The following is a 17,970-nucleotide window of genomic DNA, read 5'->3' on the forward strand; positions in this document are numbered from 1 at the left end:
ACAGTCTAATGGATATAAAGATGTATTCATGAACCTGCTAATGCAGTGTGTGTGATATTGACTCACACAGACACACTGGTTATTAAAGTCTTTTAGGAAGGATAATGTGCAGTTCCAGGGTTTTATACAGGCCTGTACAGTCAAATTAATGATGGATGCTTTGGGGAATTCCTATTTTTTCCTGCTTTTTCACAAGCCTTTTTTTCTGCTATAAAATCAAATTAACTTGATGCTTTGGGTATTTATATATTAAATTCCATCATTCAATTTACAGTTTAATTGAGTGATGTAAATTGCTAATATTTTTTGGGCAGTACCTTACTTGCATGTGCAATATTTTTTCAATGTTTTTAAATTTATTATTATTGTCTTATTGTCTGATTGTCTTAAAATTATTTATTTTATTATGTGAATATATCTACATTTTTATTTGAGCATTCTGGCATTGAAATTTCTCTTATGGAATTAATAAAGTTGAACCATATCTTACTTTAGACGGAGTCTGTCACAGTGTTGCTTTAGTATTTATCTACTATTTTAGTTTTTATTAATATTTTGAATTCGTTTTTATTTTAGTATTTTTAGTTTCTTTGTAATTTAGGTTCATTTTTAGTTAGCTTTTGTCTTCTTTTTTAAATAATGCTATTTTACTAGTTTAATTTATTGGTAACACTTTACAATACAATTACAATACATTTGTAACATTAGTAAACTACATTAGTTAACTTGGTCCATGTTAATTTCAACATTTACTAATACATTATTCAAATCAAAAAATTGTATCTTGATATTATTTAATGATTCTGAGCTGAACAATGAACAGCTGTATTTTTATTAACTAATTAATAAATACTGTAACAAATGTATTTCTCATTGTTGGCTAATGTTATTAAATGCATAATGAGACATTATTGTAAAGTGTTCATTTCAATTGTAGTTTTAGTTCTCATTTGAAACATTCAGAGTTTGTCTTTATGGACTTTGCTGTTTAACATCAAAGTAAGTTTCTGCACCACATTATGTTCAGCTATATGATTTCTCTCTCTATCTCTGATAAAAAGTGAATGGAAAAAGTAATTGCTTATTGCCCAATTACTCGTCACTTAAACGGGGTTAATGAGTTGTGACGATCAACAAAAGATCTCCAGTCTGAAGGGTTTCATGCATCAGATGTTCAGACACATATTTGTGTTCCTGTGCATGAACTGCACGAGCTGCACTGGTGCTCGGAAACAACAGGCGATGAAAGTGCTCGAGGTCCGTCTTTATTTAGCTCTTTGCACAGCTGGCTGATTCACCATGAATGTGGAGAACTGTGCATCTCGGCCTCACCGAAGCACGAACACGTCATGCGGCCGGTTTCCGCATTCACACCGCTTATTTTGGAGGTTTTTGTGGGAGGGCTCGAGGGATTTCTTTTGAGAGGAAAGGAAATGAGAAATGTGGAGATCCCTTTGTTGCTCAGCAGTGAATTGTTCCTTCATGTACAGTATATGGAGATCAGGGCGAGAAGATGTTGTTCGCGTTTTAATGTTGTGGTTTTCATGGTTTCATGTGTTTGTCTTGTAGGTCAGGAGGTCGTGTTCAAGTGCCTTGGGGAGGGAATACTTGAAAACGCATTTCAAGGATACAACGCCTGCATTTTTGCCTATGGACAAACAGGTACTGTTGCAGAGAAACATTGAGGAAACAATACGTGGTCTTTTGTAAGGGTGCTTTTTGTTGCTGATAGTGACATCCGTTTCATTGAAAGACATGAATAGATGCTCATTTATTGGCGTGAGAGCAGTGGTAATAACCCTAAAAGAGCCCTGCGAGACATAACTATAGTGTTCAAACAGGTTTCACACTGTAAAATCACACAACAATGAATTCCCCATTTCACCTTGCTTTACGGTGGACTGATGAATCTCACAAAAACATGTCCAGGTCACATTGCATGCCAACATATATATAAATATATATCTTATTTTATTTATTTTTTGGTGCATTTTTTAATGACAAAACACATTTTCACTTCAAATCATTTAAAAAAAAAAAAATTATTTCTAGTTAGTTCTAAGAAAATTCATAAAGAAAGAGTCATAAAGTAACAAGATTCAATTTTTTTCTTTGTATAAGATTACATTTTCAAGATTACATTTTTTTTCTTTGTATAAACAAAAAATATAGATAAATTATAAAACATATTTATTTATGTTTAATTGATCATTTTTATGTTAAGAAAATTGATATTTTTCTACTTTTAGTCTAAACATTTGTTAAGACAAAAAGCATTAAACAAGGAATAGAAAAAAAAGTTTTATCTTATTTTTTATTACATAAATAATATTTATATAAAAAAAATGCAAATTACATTTTTTTTCCCCTTTGTTTCAGTTCTTTAAGATTTATTTTAGATTTTTTTATTATTTTAATATAACGTTTTTTTATTGTATTATTTTTAATTATTTTATCTTGACCAGGCACAACAGATGAAAATGATCTGTAATGAATAAACTGGCTCGTCTTTTTTCAATTTGTGCTGTTCAAATCTGTGAAAGCAGAATACATTGAATAATTGTCCCTGTGGTCTGTGGGTAATCATCGACCTGATGTTTCACCGTTCGTGAACAGGAAGCTTCTGCGTTTCCAATCATACTGTTGTGTTAAACCGCTCAGTCTTTCCTCTGCCTTCCTGTCCTAGTTCTCAGACCGGCGAACACAAGCTTTCCATGCGGGCTGACGTGTGCGAACACGCCTGCTGGGTGAGAGAATGTCTTCTAACCTTTGAAACGCTGTGTTGGTGATCTGGCAGGCTCGGGGAAATCCTTCTCAATGATGGGCAATGGAGAGCAGCCAGGCCTGATCCCGAGACTCTGCTGCTCGCTGTTCGAGAGGGTCTCCAAAGAGCAGAACGAGGCGCACTCCTTCAAGGTGGAGGTCTCGTTCATGGAGATCTACAATGAGAAGGTCCGAGACCTGCTGGATCCCAAAGGGTGAGCGGATTCATAACACACAGTGGGCACAGAAAGCACAGACGTTGAGTTCTCCTCAAGTTCACACAGGTGTCGAGAATCACCGGATCCACAGAAGCTGGCTCTAAATCTGCAGGCTGTGTGAAGGATGTTCACAGTCATTGATCTGTCACACACACACACACACACACACACACACATGCGCGTCTGCACCATCTAGTGAGAGTTTGCAGCGCTGGTTTTCACACTCAGATCTGCTGGTGCTTTCAGTTTACTAAAAGTCCATCACTTTCTATTTTAATGGCTTTACACAATAATTTTTTAAGTTTAAATTGATCAAGTTTTTCTGTTTTTTTCTGTTACAGTTTTTATATTTTACATTTTTGTGCTATATATACATTTTTATTAATAGTTATTTAATTAGTAAATTATTTCATGTCCTATTTTTACAACTTTATGCCCTCATTTATTTATTTATTTATTGTTGCAATTTTATTCTTTACATTTCCAATTTTGTTTTTCATTTGTACCTTTTTTAAATCAATAATTTTTACATTTTATACATTACTTATTATTTTATTTTTTTCTTATTTTGTGCTATATAATGTTTGTATTAATTTATAGTTATAATTTAATAAGCAACTTATGTCATGTCCTGCTTTAAATGCTAATTTGGTTTTTTAGTTTAACTTTTAAAAATGTTTTACATTTTTTTTAATAGTTATAAATGTATCTTTTAAATCTTATTTATTTATTATTTATTTAAATTTTGTATCTTTATTTTTTTTTATTGTTTTCTCCTGTACTATTTACAGTATATTGTTTAAAATGTATTATTCTTTACAATTTTATTAGTAAATTATTTCTTGTTCTATTTTTATGGCTTAATTACGTCACTTTAAAAGTATTTAAAATCGTACCGACCCCAAACTTTTGAACGGTAGTGTATATATACTGTATATATATATAAATTCTTGTCCTGATATAAGCAGAAATAAATTCAAGAAGATAGTGTCAAGAGGCTCAAACAAGAGGAAGATTGTGAATCGGCATCTAGGGAAGGGAACATTAATAAAGGGCTAATGAAACTGTACTGGTATTTTCTCACATTTCTTCTCTTCCTTGCGTACAGGAGCAGACAGTCTCTGAAGGTCAGGGAACATAAAGTCCTGGGTCCGTATGTGGACGGGCTCTCTCAGCTGGCTGTGATGAGCTTCGAGGTAAACTTCATATTTTCGCCTGAAATATTACCTCAGGAGATTCATGAAAGTCTCAGTTGTTTCAATGTTACATTAAAGTTTCAACGTGTTTCTCTCAAAGTTCTGTAGGATGCCAGTGTCATATAGGCTTTCTTCAGACAGACAAAGTTCCTTGTAGTTCGAACAGCAAAAGGACAGACCAAATCACATTTTGATGTGGATTAGAAATGTCATTTTCACTCTTTCCGCTTACATTTGTGACATTTGACAAAACGTCCAAATTTTGCCAACATAATGAGAATGTTATTTTGAATGTTCTCAAAACATTCTGAAACATGTAGTAACATTAAAAAATATTTCAGAAAAAAAACATTCCATGAGCAATCATGTATAAATAACGTTTTTGTGTTAACATTATTAAAGACCAGATAACTTTAAAGGAACGATATATTAATGTTATTGGAAGAACGTTTGTTCATAACTATGAAAGAACCTTTCCAGAACATTAGCCAAAGTTCTGAGGACGTTTCCTGTTTAAAAGATGTTTGCAATTTATTATAATTTATTTATGTTTTCTCTCATTTCCCACCAACGCAGGACATTGAATCTCTGATGTCGGAGGGGAACAAATCCCGCACTGTAGCCGCCACCAACATGAACGAGGAGAGCAGTCGCTCGCACGCCGTCTTCAGCGTCATCGTCACGCAAACACTCTACGACCTGCAGTCGGGGGTCGGCGGTTCACTCATAATCACCGTTATACATTTCAAATTGTGCAGATATATGAGAAATGAAGCTTCCGCTGATATTTTGTCCCTAATGATAAACAAATTATTAAACAGTTTTGTTTATTTGTGACATACAGCATAAATCATCGTCTTTCACATAGTGGACAAAAGTGATGTCCGGAGGGTAGATTTGTTTTTAATGACCCTACAAGTTTGATTAAACCAGTGAAATATGAGGAAAATATTTAGTATTTTTGTAATATTTTAAATATGAGAGAAGAACAAAACACTAAACTTGATTAAGGTATTTATCTGACTAAATTATTTGGCAAAATACAGCGACAGGTTTTTATTTTACTATGCAAACAAATGCATAGAAAAACAAAAAACTCACAGGAAAAAGCATAGATTGACTACATTATGATCAGTTATTAATATTTGGTACATTCTCTCTTGTTTTGGCATGTGTTCATAATTTCTTTGTATAAAAAAATAATGTCGGCACAATTTCGCATGTTTCATTGCTTTATCACGAATAAAACAATTGACTCCAAGCACAATTATGCAATATGATTACAAAATCGTTAACAAATTTGTAATAATTCGAAAACGGGGTGAAGATTGCAATATTCCTAGGCTGAACGTGACTTTTGGCCACTACTGTATATGAGTCAGTCTTCATCTCTCATCTGTCACAAAAACACGTCATTCATCCTAACTTCACTTCAAACGTCATAGTAGACTATTGCTCACATCACTGACTTTAGATTATCATTCCTAAATATGATTTAAATAATGCAGTAACTTTGTTTGTAGTTCCTAATAAAGTTTTATATTCAGTTAATGCGTGGCAAGTGTTCATTTTGGACCCTGATCTATACCAGACACATGGTGGGCTGAATTGTGCTGATTTAGGACGTTTTTGTTTGTAATACTTGCTTTTATGTGTGTGAACGCAGAATTCTGGAGAGAAAGTGAGCAAGATAAGTCTGGTCGATCTGGCCGGCAGCGAGCGCGTGTCCAAGACTGGAGCTGCTGGAGAGAGACTGAAGGAAGGAAGCAACATCAACCGGTGAGAGCGCTCGCGACGTTTCAAAGGAAATGTGTCCCTTGCTTATAATCATTGAAAAACGAATAATATGTCGACAGTTTGTATGCAGTCTGGGAACTTAAGCCAGGATGAAAGAATAAAGGAGAACAGGATAAAATCTGCCAATAGGATCAACAAAACGAATAAAGAAGAGAATAAAGCAGGCGTCTTTAAGAGCATCTTCAAGTGGAAGGTTAATAGATGCAATGATGGATCCTCTAATTCAGGGTTTCCAAAACTAAATTTTTTTTATTAAAAAATCAAAATAATACACATCATTTTTTTATTTAATCATAAAAATGTCACATTGAAGTAAAAACAATCAAAATAATACACCTAATAAGAATTTGTTAAATAAATAAAATAAATAATTTAAAAATAAAAACAATTAAAATAAAATACTAACTAAACATTAATCAAAATGTCAAGTTAATATAAATAATTTTAAAATAAAAACAAAGTAAAATACTAACTAAAAGATAATTAAATAATGACAAATTAAAATAAATAATAAAAAATAAAAACAATAACAAAACTAAGAATTTATAAATCATAAAAATGGTGAATTAAAATAAATCATTAAAAATAAAAACTATTAAAATAAAATACTAACTAAACAATTAAATCATGAAATGTCAAGTTTTTAAAATAAAAACAAAGAAAATACTAACTAAAAGTTTATTAAATTAAAAATGACAAATTAAAATAAATAATTAAAAAATAAAACACTTAAGAATTTAATAAATCTTAAAAATGGTGAATTAAAATAAATAATAAAAACAATAACAAAACTAAGAATATATAAATCATAAAAATGTTTAATTCAAATTAATCATTTGAATTTAAAAACAATAAAAAAAAAACCTTACTAAAAAAAAATGTTGTGATTACCTGCATGTCATGTGACCACTATCCAACATCAGAGAACCGAAAACATGCAAATGTCTCAGGGATACTTCAGTACATTTTTTTTATCTCAGAGGTTTGTCTGACAAAAAAGTTTGGGAATCCCTACTCTAATAAAAAAAAAAAAAATCACATAAAATCAGCTAACCATGGCATGCAGCTCTATATCCAGCCCTCCCTTTAATGAGTTTGTGGTGTTTGTGTCCAGGTCTCTGACCACGCTGGGCTGTGTGATCTCCGCTCTGGCTGATCAGTCTGCAGGGAAAGGCAAGAGCAAGTTTGTGCCTTACAGAGACTCAGTGCTGACGTGGCTGCTCAAGGTCAGTGTGTCTCCTTCCATAGACCCAAAAGTCCAGGGGAATCCAACTCACACAACACCGGTTTCAGCTAAAAACAGAAAAGTTCTTATGCGTTTTGGCCATTCATGTACACGTCAATGGGACTTTGGGAGCCTGAAAATGCAATCTTTTGAAAGCGGCTTTCAAAGTGCAGGTTTTTGCAAATGATAACGTTATCGTCTCCATGTAAACTACAAAAACTTGAATTTGTGAAAACGCTGACGTCATGCGCATGTGTTCAGTGTTGTGCCTGAACGCGTTCAATGAACGATAGTTCATGAACTCGTTCATATTTTGGGCGAACGTGAACTGAACGTACTGTATTACTGCCTGATGAACGTTACGGTGAACGCGTTCATTCTGGTGTCTGTGAACGCACGCTCTCTCAGTTTAACTTCGTTCAATAGGGTGCCAGATTTCTATAGAGCCTTCCAGGCGAAAACCCGGCTGAAACGCACGTAAACAGGCCTTAATATGTAGCGAAAAACACCCAATCTGGCAACACCAGCCACCAGTGTCCCACCGCGGCCGCCGCATGCGTCATCAAAACAAAAAGCAGCATGTATTCGACAAAGCATCGAGGAGGCGTCGTATGATTATTTAAACGAGTTGTAGGACAAGGTCAGTGAGGATGGGAAAAATCGTACATTTCTGTGCAAACTTTGCCTGTCGATAAAATAATTGCTGTCTGTGGTTGTATATGGGCTGTGGCAATAATAAAAAAAAAAAATAGCTCGCAGCAACATATGGAAAAAAAGAACTATGAACTAGTTCATTTTTTGAAGTATGAACTATGAACTGAACTAGTTCATTTTAAAATTTGTGAACTGAACTTTGAACTTTCCCAACACTGCATGTGTTTCTTTAAAATAAATCGCCAACAGCATAATACAATGTTTTTAGTCATTTGTCACGGATCCGTTGTCCCTCAAACTCAGACTTTTTTTCTTCTAGAGCGTGCATTTGTACCCTCCCACATTTTCAGTAGTTTTAAGTGTTTTGAGAGGGACTTGATTACATCATTTGTGGTGTTTTATGGGTGTAAAGAGCTCTTTTAGCGCAATTTGCTCGTCCAGACTCTCTGATTTGTGGAATTTGCTGCACAGCATTATGGGTAATGTAGTTTTTCACCATGAATTCCACTGTTAAACTTGATTACTGGAGATGAGTGGTACCCGATGGGGTCTTCTGCTGTTGTAGCCCATCCGCCTCAAGGTTGTGCGTGTTGTGGCTTCACAAATGCTTTGCTGCATACCTCGGTTGTAACGAGTGGTTATTTCAGTCACTGTTGCCCTTCTATCAGCTCGAACCAGTCTGGCCATTCTCCTCTGACCTCTAGCATCAACAAGGCATTTTCGCCCACAGGACTGCCGCATACTGGATGTTTTTCCCTTTTCACACCATTCTTTGTAAACCCTAGAAATGGTTGTGCGTGAAAATCCCAGTAACTGAGCAGATTGTGAAATACTCAGACCGGCCCGTCTGGCACCTACAACCATGCCACGCTCAAAATTGCTTAAATCACCTTTCTTTCCCATTCTGACATTCAGTTTGGAGTTCAGGAGATTGGCCGTTTCTCAATATGCGTTCTTGTCTGTACTTGTGTTCTTGTGGACTTGTGAAACGTCATCAGTCACTGCCCAAGTACTGTTCCAATTCAAAGTTCACATCTAGCCAAGTCCAGTTCAAATCCCCGGATGTGTTCTTGATCCGCCCCGTTTACCGAGGATGCACCGAGAGGTGACTTGTGCGGACTTGAGACAGCCAGGTATCCCAGAATGCATCTCGCACCAACCAGCAAGCGTCAATAGCAGAGGAGAAAACCCGCGTAATATCAAAATACTACTGTTATTGTGTCATGAAATGTAATTTTAAGAGTGTTTCAGGCGAGAATGTGGTTGTTTAAAGCTCAAATCTGTGGTTTATTTATAAAGATAGCCCCTATTTGAAAAATGTCTCTGACGTTTTCGGAGTTGTGACATCCAGGCGTTCACCGCGGGTGTTCTGGAACAGCTTTTCCTCGGCTAGTGCGTCTGACGTTTGCCGCTGGCTCTGATGTCTCTAGTGGATAAACTTGACGTAATAATTCGTCTGGTGTATAAGTCGATCTTTGGTCTCATTAAACTATAGTTTGTTCCTTGGCAAAAAATCGTTTTAGCTGAGGGCAAAGTGAAGTTTCATAACTTTATATATTTAGGCTATTTAACTTTATCTTTGTAGCCTATTAGAGAGCTTACTTATGTTTGAATTGTTTGCCTTATTTATCATTGTAGATATTATTGATCATTAAAACTGACATTTAACAAAAAGAGACAGGGTTGTGTAATTTTATTTTATTTACTTTAAAATATATATTTTTTTATATTTATTTTAACATTCTCTTCACTATGTACAATAAAATAAAATGACACAACCCTGTCTCTGTTTGTTAAATGTCAATAAAAATAAATAATGTTTCATATTTTTAAAATGAAAACAAAAAGATCATGTTCATGTTGTTATAAATATATGCAGTGAAGATAATACGCGTTGCCTGAACCACATGGCCATTAGGCTACTATGTTTAAGATTTTTAAATGAAAAGAAGCAGGGTGGTGTTTTATAACATATTTCGTTTTTATTGTTGACGAAAAGAGGCAGAGTTGTAGCATTTCGTTTTATTCTTGCCTCAAATATACATAAAGATAACCGGAGTAGCCAGAGCGAGCTGAGTGACGCGATCAAGAACGCACTGTTCCATTTGCAGAATAACTGGACTTGCGTCCTCTCGTCCTCAGGAGTTCGTTCTCCTGAGTCGAACTTGGCAAGTCCGAACTGCCAAGGACGCAAGTCCGAAGTTTGCGTACTTGGTATTGAGAAACGGCCATTGTCTTGACCAGGACCACACCCCTAAATGCATTGAAGCAACTGCCATGTGATTGGTTGATTAGATAATTACATTAATGAGAAATTGAACAGGTGTTCCCAATAATCCTTTAGGTGAGTGTATATAATCGGTTAACAACCTTGTTGCTCACATTAAGGCTGCCTTTAAAGTTATTGTTAAAAATTGAGAAATGAATAGAGTTTCCAGTGCCTGAACTCTCTACTTCTACAGGACAATCTCGGTGGCAACAGTAAGACGGCCATGATCGCCACCATCAGCCCAGCCGCTGACAACTACGAGGAGACGCTGTCGACGCTGCGGTACGCCGACCGAGCCAAGAGAATCGTCAACCACGCCGTGGTCAATGAGGACCCCAACGCCCGCATCATCAGGGAGCTCCGGGAGGAGGTGGAGAAGCTGAAAGTGCAGCTCTCTCAGGCTGAGGTGAGCAGAGACTTATGGGAGATTATCAGAAGAATCTCTGACACAGGGGTGCCACGCTCCTCCAAATATGATCATCCTTGTGCGAGGGACATCCATCCTAAAAAATGAAAAGGCAGCTATATATTTTTTGCTGTGAAAAATGAATATTCAGTTCAGTTCAACTTTAGTGTCAGACTCAGGGTCCATTAGAAAACCATACAACATTACAGACACCCAACACCTCCCTAAAAAAAAAAAAAAAACACAATTACCAATTATATTATTAATGTGTAGAATATTATTTGGAAAACGTTTTTTTCTACTCGCTACAGTACTATACTGTTAACTACATAATTTCTTTAATTTAATTCATTTTATTTATTTACCAGTATGTATTTTTTTATTTTAAATCTAATTTTTATTTATGTAGTTTTTTTTACTCTGTTTCTCTAAACTTTTTAATACAAAAAAATAATAATTTTACAATTTTTTATTTATTTGACAGGGACAATGCAAACAAACATAGTGTCAAAACAAAGCTTGTCACTGAAGTGCTGCATATAAAGTTTATAGCAAATGCAAATTTTCAACTCCTGTCCCTGGTTGGGCTTTTATACACAATAAAATGTACATACTTCACTACTTCAATTTAAAATATATATATAAACATGATATATAAACATACATATCATATACAACTCTTACCTACTTACACTTTTGGTTTGTCTTTAACCAGTTTTTAAGCCTGGAAGTACACACTTTAAAGTCAGGTACAGTCTTGATGTCAGATGGTAATGAGTTCCAGAGTTTAGAGCTCTTCACAGAGAAGGTCGTCTTTTTCATGAACCCCTAGCATCATTCTATAGTGAAACTATTTTTAATAATGCTTTTTTGTTTTGTGCAAATTATAGTATATATAATAGACAGTTTTCCTGCATTCTCCAGCAACTTTTTTCCTCTCAATGCGTTCTGTAATTGCCTTCATCCCAAGGATGCAAGCGATATCTTAGAGGGCATCATGCCTTTGATACCTTAAAATGCTCCCTATGTAGACAGCTTCACTAGGTTTTAGAACAGAGCCGGTGTTAAACCCTTTGAGGAACAGGGTTATTATCGTCTACTACATTTTAACTTATTTTATTTCAGCTAAAATAGTTTGTTGAAGTACTAAAATAATACAAACTAAAACTGAAATTAAAACTATGAATATGAAAAATAAAAAACTACAAAATATTAGTACAAATATTAGTAAAATAACTCAACAAAAACCTAAATAAAAACTATATATATATATATATATAAAACGAATACTTTAACCAAAATTAAACTTAAATTAAAGTGAATTTGGAAAAATTATAATAGCATATCAATGATACTAAAATAACACTGATGGGGAGATGTTTCGACTCGTAACTTTTAATGATAACGTTTGTTATGTTGTGTTTGTCAGTCTCTGAAGGCTCCTGAGCTGAAGGAGAAACTCCATGAGTCGGAGAAGCTCATTCAGGAAATGACGGTCACCTGGGAAGAGAAACTCCGGAAAACGGAGGAGATTGCACAGGTGTCACACACACACACACACAAGCGCATGTTGGGTTTTCATGTTTAATGGGGAATTTCCATACATAATGGTTGTTATGCTGTACAAACTGTATATTCTCTCCCCCTACACTAAACCTACCCATCACAGAAAACGTTCTGCATTTTTGCATTTTCAAAAAACATGATTTATAAGCCGTTTTCCTCATTGGGACCAAAAATGTCCCCACAAGGTCAAAAGCTGCTGGTATTACTATACTATTCTGGAATTACCAATGTAGGGTTTACCAGGACCACACACACGCACACACTATTTGCATGTCTCGATGTTGAATGAAATTTGCTTACAAGTTTATTGTTGCTCAATTTCTCTTAGAAAACATATCTCAAATGAGTTCTCAAACGAGTCGTTTCTCCTAGACTGAGATGAAATGGAGAACTTTTGCTGTCAAGAATGATTTCGATAAACACTATTTTTTTTGGTCAAATTCTCGTCTAGATTTAGACAAAGAGGATATTTAAATGAAACAAACCAAAGGAAAGAGCACATTTGAGCGATAACAGTCTCACAGAACATGTGGGATTTGATTGACAGCTGTCATTGGTCTCTGCAGGATCGTCAGAAGCAGCTGGAGAGCATGGGGATCTCTCTGGAGTCATCAGGGATCAAGGTCGGAGAGGACAAATGCTTCCTGGTCAACCTGAACGCTGATCCTGCTCTTAATGAACTTCTGGTTTACTACCTGAAGGTAATAATAATAATAATAATAATAATACTTGATTGCACAGTGAGACATAATTAGTGAGGTTTGCATCTAATTTTGCTCATTTATTTCCATTGGACGCTTGCATGAGGGCTGCAAGGAATCCTGATGCTCTTTTATTTTTGATGCATCTCAAGGGACACATAAGGACTGAGTGACAATAAATAAAACATTTTTTAATGGACAAATTAATAGACATATTCAAAGGGGCCCCTTTTTCAAAGTCTTTAGTTTTTGGGTTCTACTAGAATTACGTTTTCATTCTTAAATGTTCAATTAACACATTTTTTCATATAACATATTTTTCACATATTCTCCATTGTTGCAGCTCCTCTCTTCCCAGTCTGTCAGTAACGCTCTGTTTAGTTCCTGTCTCTATGAAGCCCCTCCTTTTGAAAAGCACAATGGCCTCTGATTGGTCAGTTGGATCAGTGTGTTGTGATTGGTCAACTACTTCAAGTGTGTTTGAGAAATGTCCCGCCCCTTACCATAACCACAAGTTTCAACACACTACTAACTAACTCAACCAGGCCCCGCCCCTTTATTCTGCATATGCCTTGGGCGAGAATTATTAAAATGAGGAATATTGTGATGTGTTCGTTCCCGGAAGAAAACTCAAAACTACAATGGAGGCGTTTCAGGGAGTTCAGAAACACTGACACTGATATAGAGAATAACTCCCGCTGGAGGGACTTTGTGCTTCGTAAATTTGCAGACCTTTTCATGATCAAACAGCAACATCACACTCTAAAGAAAGATGTATGAAAGTAAAATGTATTGTTCATATACTAACTACAGTACTTTCACTACACACTCTATGCAAAGCACGACTGCAATCAAAAATGTTTGCATCCATATTTGATTCGATTCAATCTTCGTTAGGTCGAAGCGGAGCTGTCAACGCTGTCGTTCAAGGTGCATCTGCAGGTACTAGAGTCCCTGAGCTCTGATCGAGACCTGTGAGAAAAGCAGACCTCGACTGCACCAACAACAGGCCTTTGTCTGCCGCCTCCAGTCGGCTTGGCATACCAATGTTGAATTAGCATGTTAATGTGAAGGGAATAGTGCAGCTGTGGGCATAAACAACGTCCCCTGGAAGAGCAATGTTTGTGTAACTGAGCCCACATGTGTGAAAACACAGCCCTCTTTACTCCTTCCTTTGATGGTTGTTATTTTGTTCTTCACTGTTATTGTGTCGAATAATGCGAAGACGATCTGGACTTGTGTTATTTGTGGCAGGGTTATGGTCACAATGCATTTGTTGCCTTAAAATGCTCCCTATGTAGACAGCTTCTCTATGTTTCAGAACTCACCTTACATTGAACAGGGTTATCGTCATAAAGTACAGCTGTGGTGCTGTGTGGTTTCGAGCGGCTCACGTGTGAGGTGTTCTTCTCTGTGTTCAGGATCACACGCGTGTGGGTGCCGACACATCGCAGGACATCCAGCTGTTCGGCATCGGGATTCAGTCTGAGCACTGTGTGCTGGACATCACGGCTGATGGAGACGTCACGCTCTCGCCGCTGGAGAACGCCAGGTGAGACACACCTGTGGAGCACACGTCCGGCGGTTTATTAGCATGCCGTAGTGTTTGCACACAGATATACAGTTCAAACAACAACAAAAGAAATGAATGAAATGAAAAGAAAATAGAATATGTTGTACATGTGAAGAAATTTTTTTTTTCTGGGTTTAAAAATTATATTTAAAATTTTTTTTTTACAATACACGAGTCTTTGCAAATTACATAATTATATCTCCTTACACACTTAGACCACTTATTTTTTTGTGTAATTTTCACTTTAATTGTAGTTATAGTATAATTGATGGGTGTTTTTTACTATATTTGTTCACTTAATTCATATTTTTATTTCAGTTTTAGCAATTCAACTTAACTAATGTCTGTTATTATTTATATCAATTAATGTAGATGTTTTTAGTTTTAGTTAATGATAACACCACTGATTATTCTGAATGTTTTGCAATTTAAAATATATAAATATATATGCATTTTTAAGTTGTTTAAGCATTTTATTTCAGTTTTAGCAATTCAACTTCAATTAAACTGAACGAAAATGAGAAATGTTGCCTAACTAATGTCTGTTATTATTTATATCAATTAATGTAAATGTTTTTAGTTTTAGTTAATGATAACACCACTGATTATTCTGAATGTTTTGCAATTTAAAATATATAAATATATATGCATTTTTATGTTGTTTTAGCATTTTATTTCAGTTTTAGCAATTCAACTTCAATTAAACTGAACGAAAATGAGAAATGTTGCCTAACTAATGTCTGTTATTATTTATATCAATTAATGTAGATGTTTTTAGTTTTAGTTAATGATAACACCACTGATTATTCTGAATGTTTTGCAATTTAAAATATATAAATATATATGCATTTTTATGTTGTACTGTTTTTTACAATATGTTCATTCCCTCATTAAGGAATTCAGGAACACAGTCTTGTGCCTTTGTCTTATTTGCATGATTTAAATACTTTTTGCGTCCAATCAAATATTGTGTTTTATTCTGATCGTGATGTTTTAACCTTATTTTCCTGCACAGGACCTGCGTGAACGGCACAATGCTCTACTCCAAGGTTCACCTGTGGCACGGAGATCGCATCCTGTGGGGAAACAACCACTTCTTCAGGTAAGCTGCAGATTCGCACATCCGGTTCGGCGTCTCCTGTACATGTACAGGTTCATCAGAGTGAACGTGTCGTCCTCAGAATCAACCTGCCGAAGCGCAAGCGGCGCGACCGCTTAAAGGAGATGGAGAGGGATTGTTCCCGCGAGAGCTTCGTGGAGGCCGACGTGGAGACGGCCAGCGAGGCTTCGTCCGAGCAGGACTACAGCTACGAGTTTGCTCAGATGGAGGTCATGATGAAAGCTCTGGGGAACAACGGTACACGCTACAGCCTTTACTACACAATACACAGACACATGCAGGAGGCACTGCTTCACAGTATCATTTATATGGAAAATAAAACACATCTATATATACAGGGCCGGCGATTGCTATAGGCGAACTAGGCGGTTGCCTAGGGCGACAAATGTGTTGGGGGCGCTGGCGCCCTCTAGTGTCGCCCTTGGCCTACTTCCCATTAATCATAGAATAACAATGACAAGCGAAACAAAAACATGTTTATTAAACATGATCATCCTAAGGCGCCCCTCAGCCATACGTTTAATTACTTGTCAACCTGATTATTAGATTGAATGGATGATTATTGTCGATCATTTCCTAAAGGGGGGGCGGGGGTTAGTTGCGTTACGTTACGTTCTATGGTTACGTTAGGCAAGTGCTCGGCTGCTGCGCGCGCTGATCGAAAATGAAGCGGTCTAAACCCTCTGGTGCAGAGATACGAAAACGGAGAAAGCAACAAGATAAAAAGAAAGCCCAGTATAGAGGTAAGTCTTCTCATCTCATCCATTAAGGTGTCAAATGTTCTGGCCATCGGGACAACCGGGAGATTCCCGCCAGCCCGACGTGCTTTTTGGGCCGATACATACATCTCATACTTTTATTTTTCTATTTTTGTCTTAATGGCCCATAAAACTCGTACATCGGTGGCCCATTCGTTTTGTTTTGTTTTGCTTAATTGGCGGCGCTGGGTTACTTCCAAATATACAACTTACTTTCAAGTATAGAAATTTGTACAATAGCCTACTCTAGACTTGTAGTCGAGACCGCCTAAACCGAGACCAAGACACTACCAAGACCAGATGGTATCGAGACCAAGACAAGACCAAGACCAAGACCAAGACAGACCAAGTCGAGACCAAGTCGAGACTAAGACCGAGACCAAGTCGAGACCGAAGGGGAAAAAACATTAGTGTTGAAGCTAAGCAATAACTTTTTAAATGTTGTTTTGCATTTGCCTGCCTATCTCCGCTGATTTCGAAGTCTCCAAATGAATCCATTCTGCAACTTTTAAATACATAATTATATTTTTAAAAACGAAATTATAGGCTTAAGTGCAGGATCCGAAAGTTGGTCGTTTTTGTCGCTATGGTTACACACACACACACACACACACCGTTGGCGGTGCGCTCAAAGTCATCTGTCAGTTGTGCAGTTACCCAAAATCTCCTGAATGAAGGTAAAACCCATCATGTCACTGATATGTGTTTTACTAAATATTAATATATCAAAAACTGTACATGATATGTGTTTTTTAAATCAAGTGATCAAAGTGCTCGTTGCCGCTGCGATCAGTGGCGCGGATACAGTGTTTTCTCGCGTGGCTCGCGCGCACCGCACTGTCTTCACTCGGACGCGCGCTTCAATACGTTGCGGATATCGTCGTGGATATTGTAGTATTGTATTGCTCAATCCCCTGACCACTATGTCGGTCTGAGACAACGAGACCTAGACAAGACCGAGAGGTCCGAGACCAAGACAAGACCGAGACCAAAGACCGTCAAGGCCGTGACAAGACCGAGACCACGTAAAAGTGGTCTCGAGACATACATTACTAGCCTACTCATGAAAGTTTCCTTTATTTTTCAGTGCATTTGTTTTACAATATAGCCTATGGCAATTACTGTCATGGGATTAATATTATATCTATTATTATGTTGTAGTGTAATGTAGACAGAAACTGTAATTAAAAGAGGTTTGAATTTTTCTTTGTTCAATTTGCACACTGAATATGGGTTGGAGCTTTTAGTTTTGAACTCTCAAAGTGCACCAGATTGATGAATTTAACATTAAAATGCACAAAATTTTCTTACGGGGAAATACCCCCGAAACCCCCTTAACCTTGTAGCAGCCCAATAGATTGTAATAATAGTAGGCCTAGTGGTGGTAGTAGTTGTAATTTATCTACTAAAAGTTATTTATGGTCAGATTCTCATTGCTGATTATTATGAAAATGCAATAAAAATAAAATAGTAACTTATTTTTAATAAAAAAATATTTAAATTTAGCTGATTATCACATCTATTGCATACAAACCTATAACAAAATGAATTTACCTGCTTGTATTCTCATTGCTCATTTTTATGAAAATGCAATAAAATTAAATATATTAAAAATATATTAAAATAAAATATATTATTTTTAATTTATAAATAATTTAGTCCTGTCAAATCGATTAATCACGATTTTATCGCATCTAACATAAAAGTTCATATATATACACACA

The 17,970-nt window shown here is 36.1% G+C and overlaps 2 protein-coding genes across 6 annotated transcripts in view; both read left to right on the forward strand.

Moving 5' to 3' along the window:
• ptdss1a (phosphatidylserine synthase 1a) overlaps positions 1–17,970 on the forward strand; it is a 76,529-nt gene that overhangs the window by 57,170 nt on the left and 1,389 nt on the right. The gene's annotated exons all lie outside the window — the stretch shown is intronic.
• kif13a (kinesin family member 13A) overlaps positions 1–17,970 on the forward strand; it is a 76,626-nt gene that overhangs the window by 32,592 nt on the left and 26,064 nt on the right. For all 5 annotated transcript variants that reach the window (XM_056259446.1, XM_056259447.1, XM_056259448.1 and 2 more), the window contains exons 5-16: positions 1,570–1,662; positions 2,798–2,978; positions 4,090–4,177; positions 4,754–4,888; positions 5,844–5,956; positions 7,089–7,200; positions 10,316–10,528; positions 11,958–12,068; positions 12,661–12,795; positions 14,217–14,347; positions 15,384–15,470; positions 15,550–15,725. In XM_056259446.1, coding sequence (XP_056115421.1) covers positions 1,570–1,662; positions 2,798–2,978; positions 4,090–4,177; positions 4,754–4,888; positions 5,844–5,956; positions 7,089–7,200; positions 10,316–10,528; positions 11,958–12,068; positions 12,661–12,795; positions 14,217–14,347; positions 15,384–15,470; positions 15,550–15,725 — 1,575 coding nt within the window. The remainder of the gene's footprint in view (positions 1–1,569; positions 1,663–2,797; positions 2,979–4,089; positions 4,178–4,753; positions 4,889–5,843; positions 5,957–7,088; positions 7,201–10,315; positions 10,529–11,957; positions 12,069–12,660; positions 12,796–14,216; positions 14,348–15,383; positions 15,471–15,549; positions 15,726–17,970) is intronic.

The sequence above is a fragment of the Rhinichthys klamathensis genome, unplaced genomic scaffold (genome assembly GCF_029890125.1).
Source record: "Rhinichthys klamathensis goyatoka isolate OS25496 unplaced genomic scaffold, OSU_Roscu_1.1 h1tg000168l_1, whole genome shotgun sequence".
NCBI classification, from domain to species: Eukaryota; Metazoa; Chordata; class Actinopteri; order Cypriniformes; family Leuciscidae; genus Rhinichthys; species Rhinichthys klamathensis.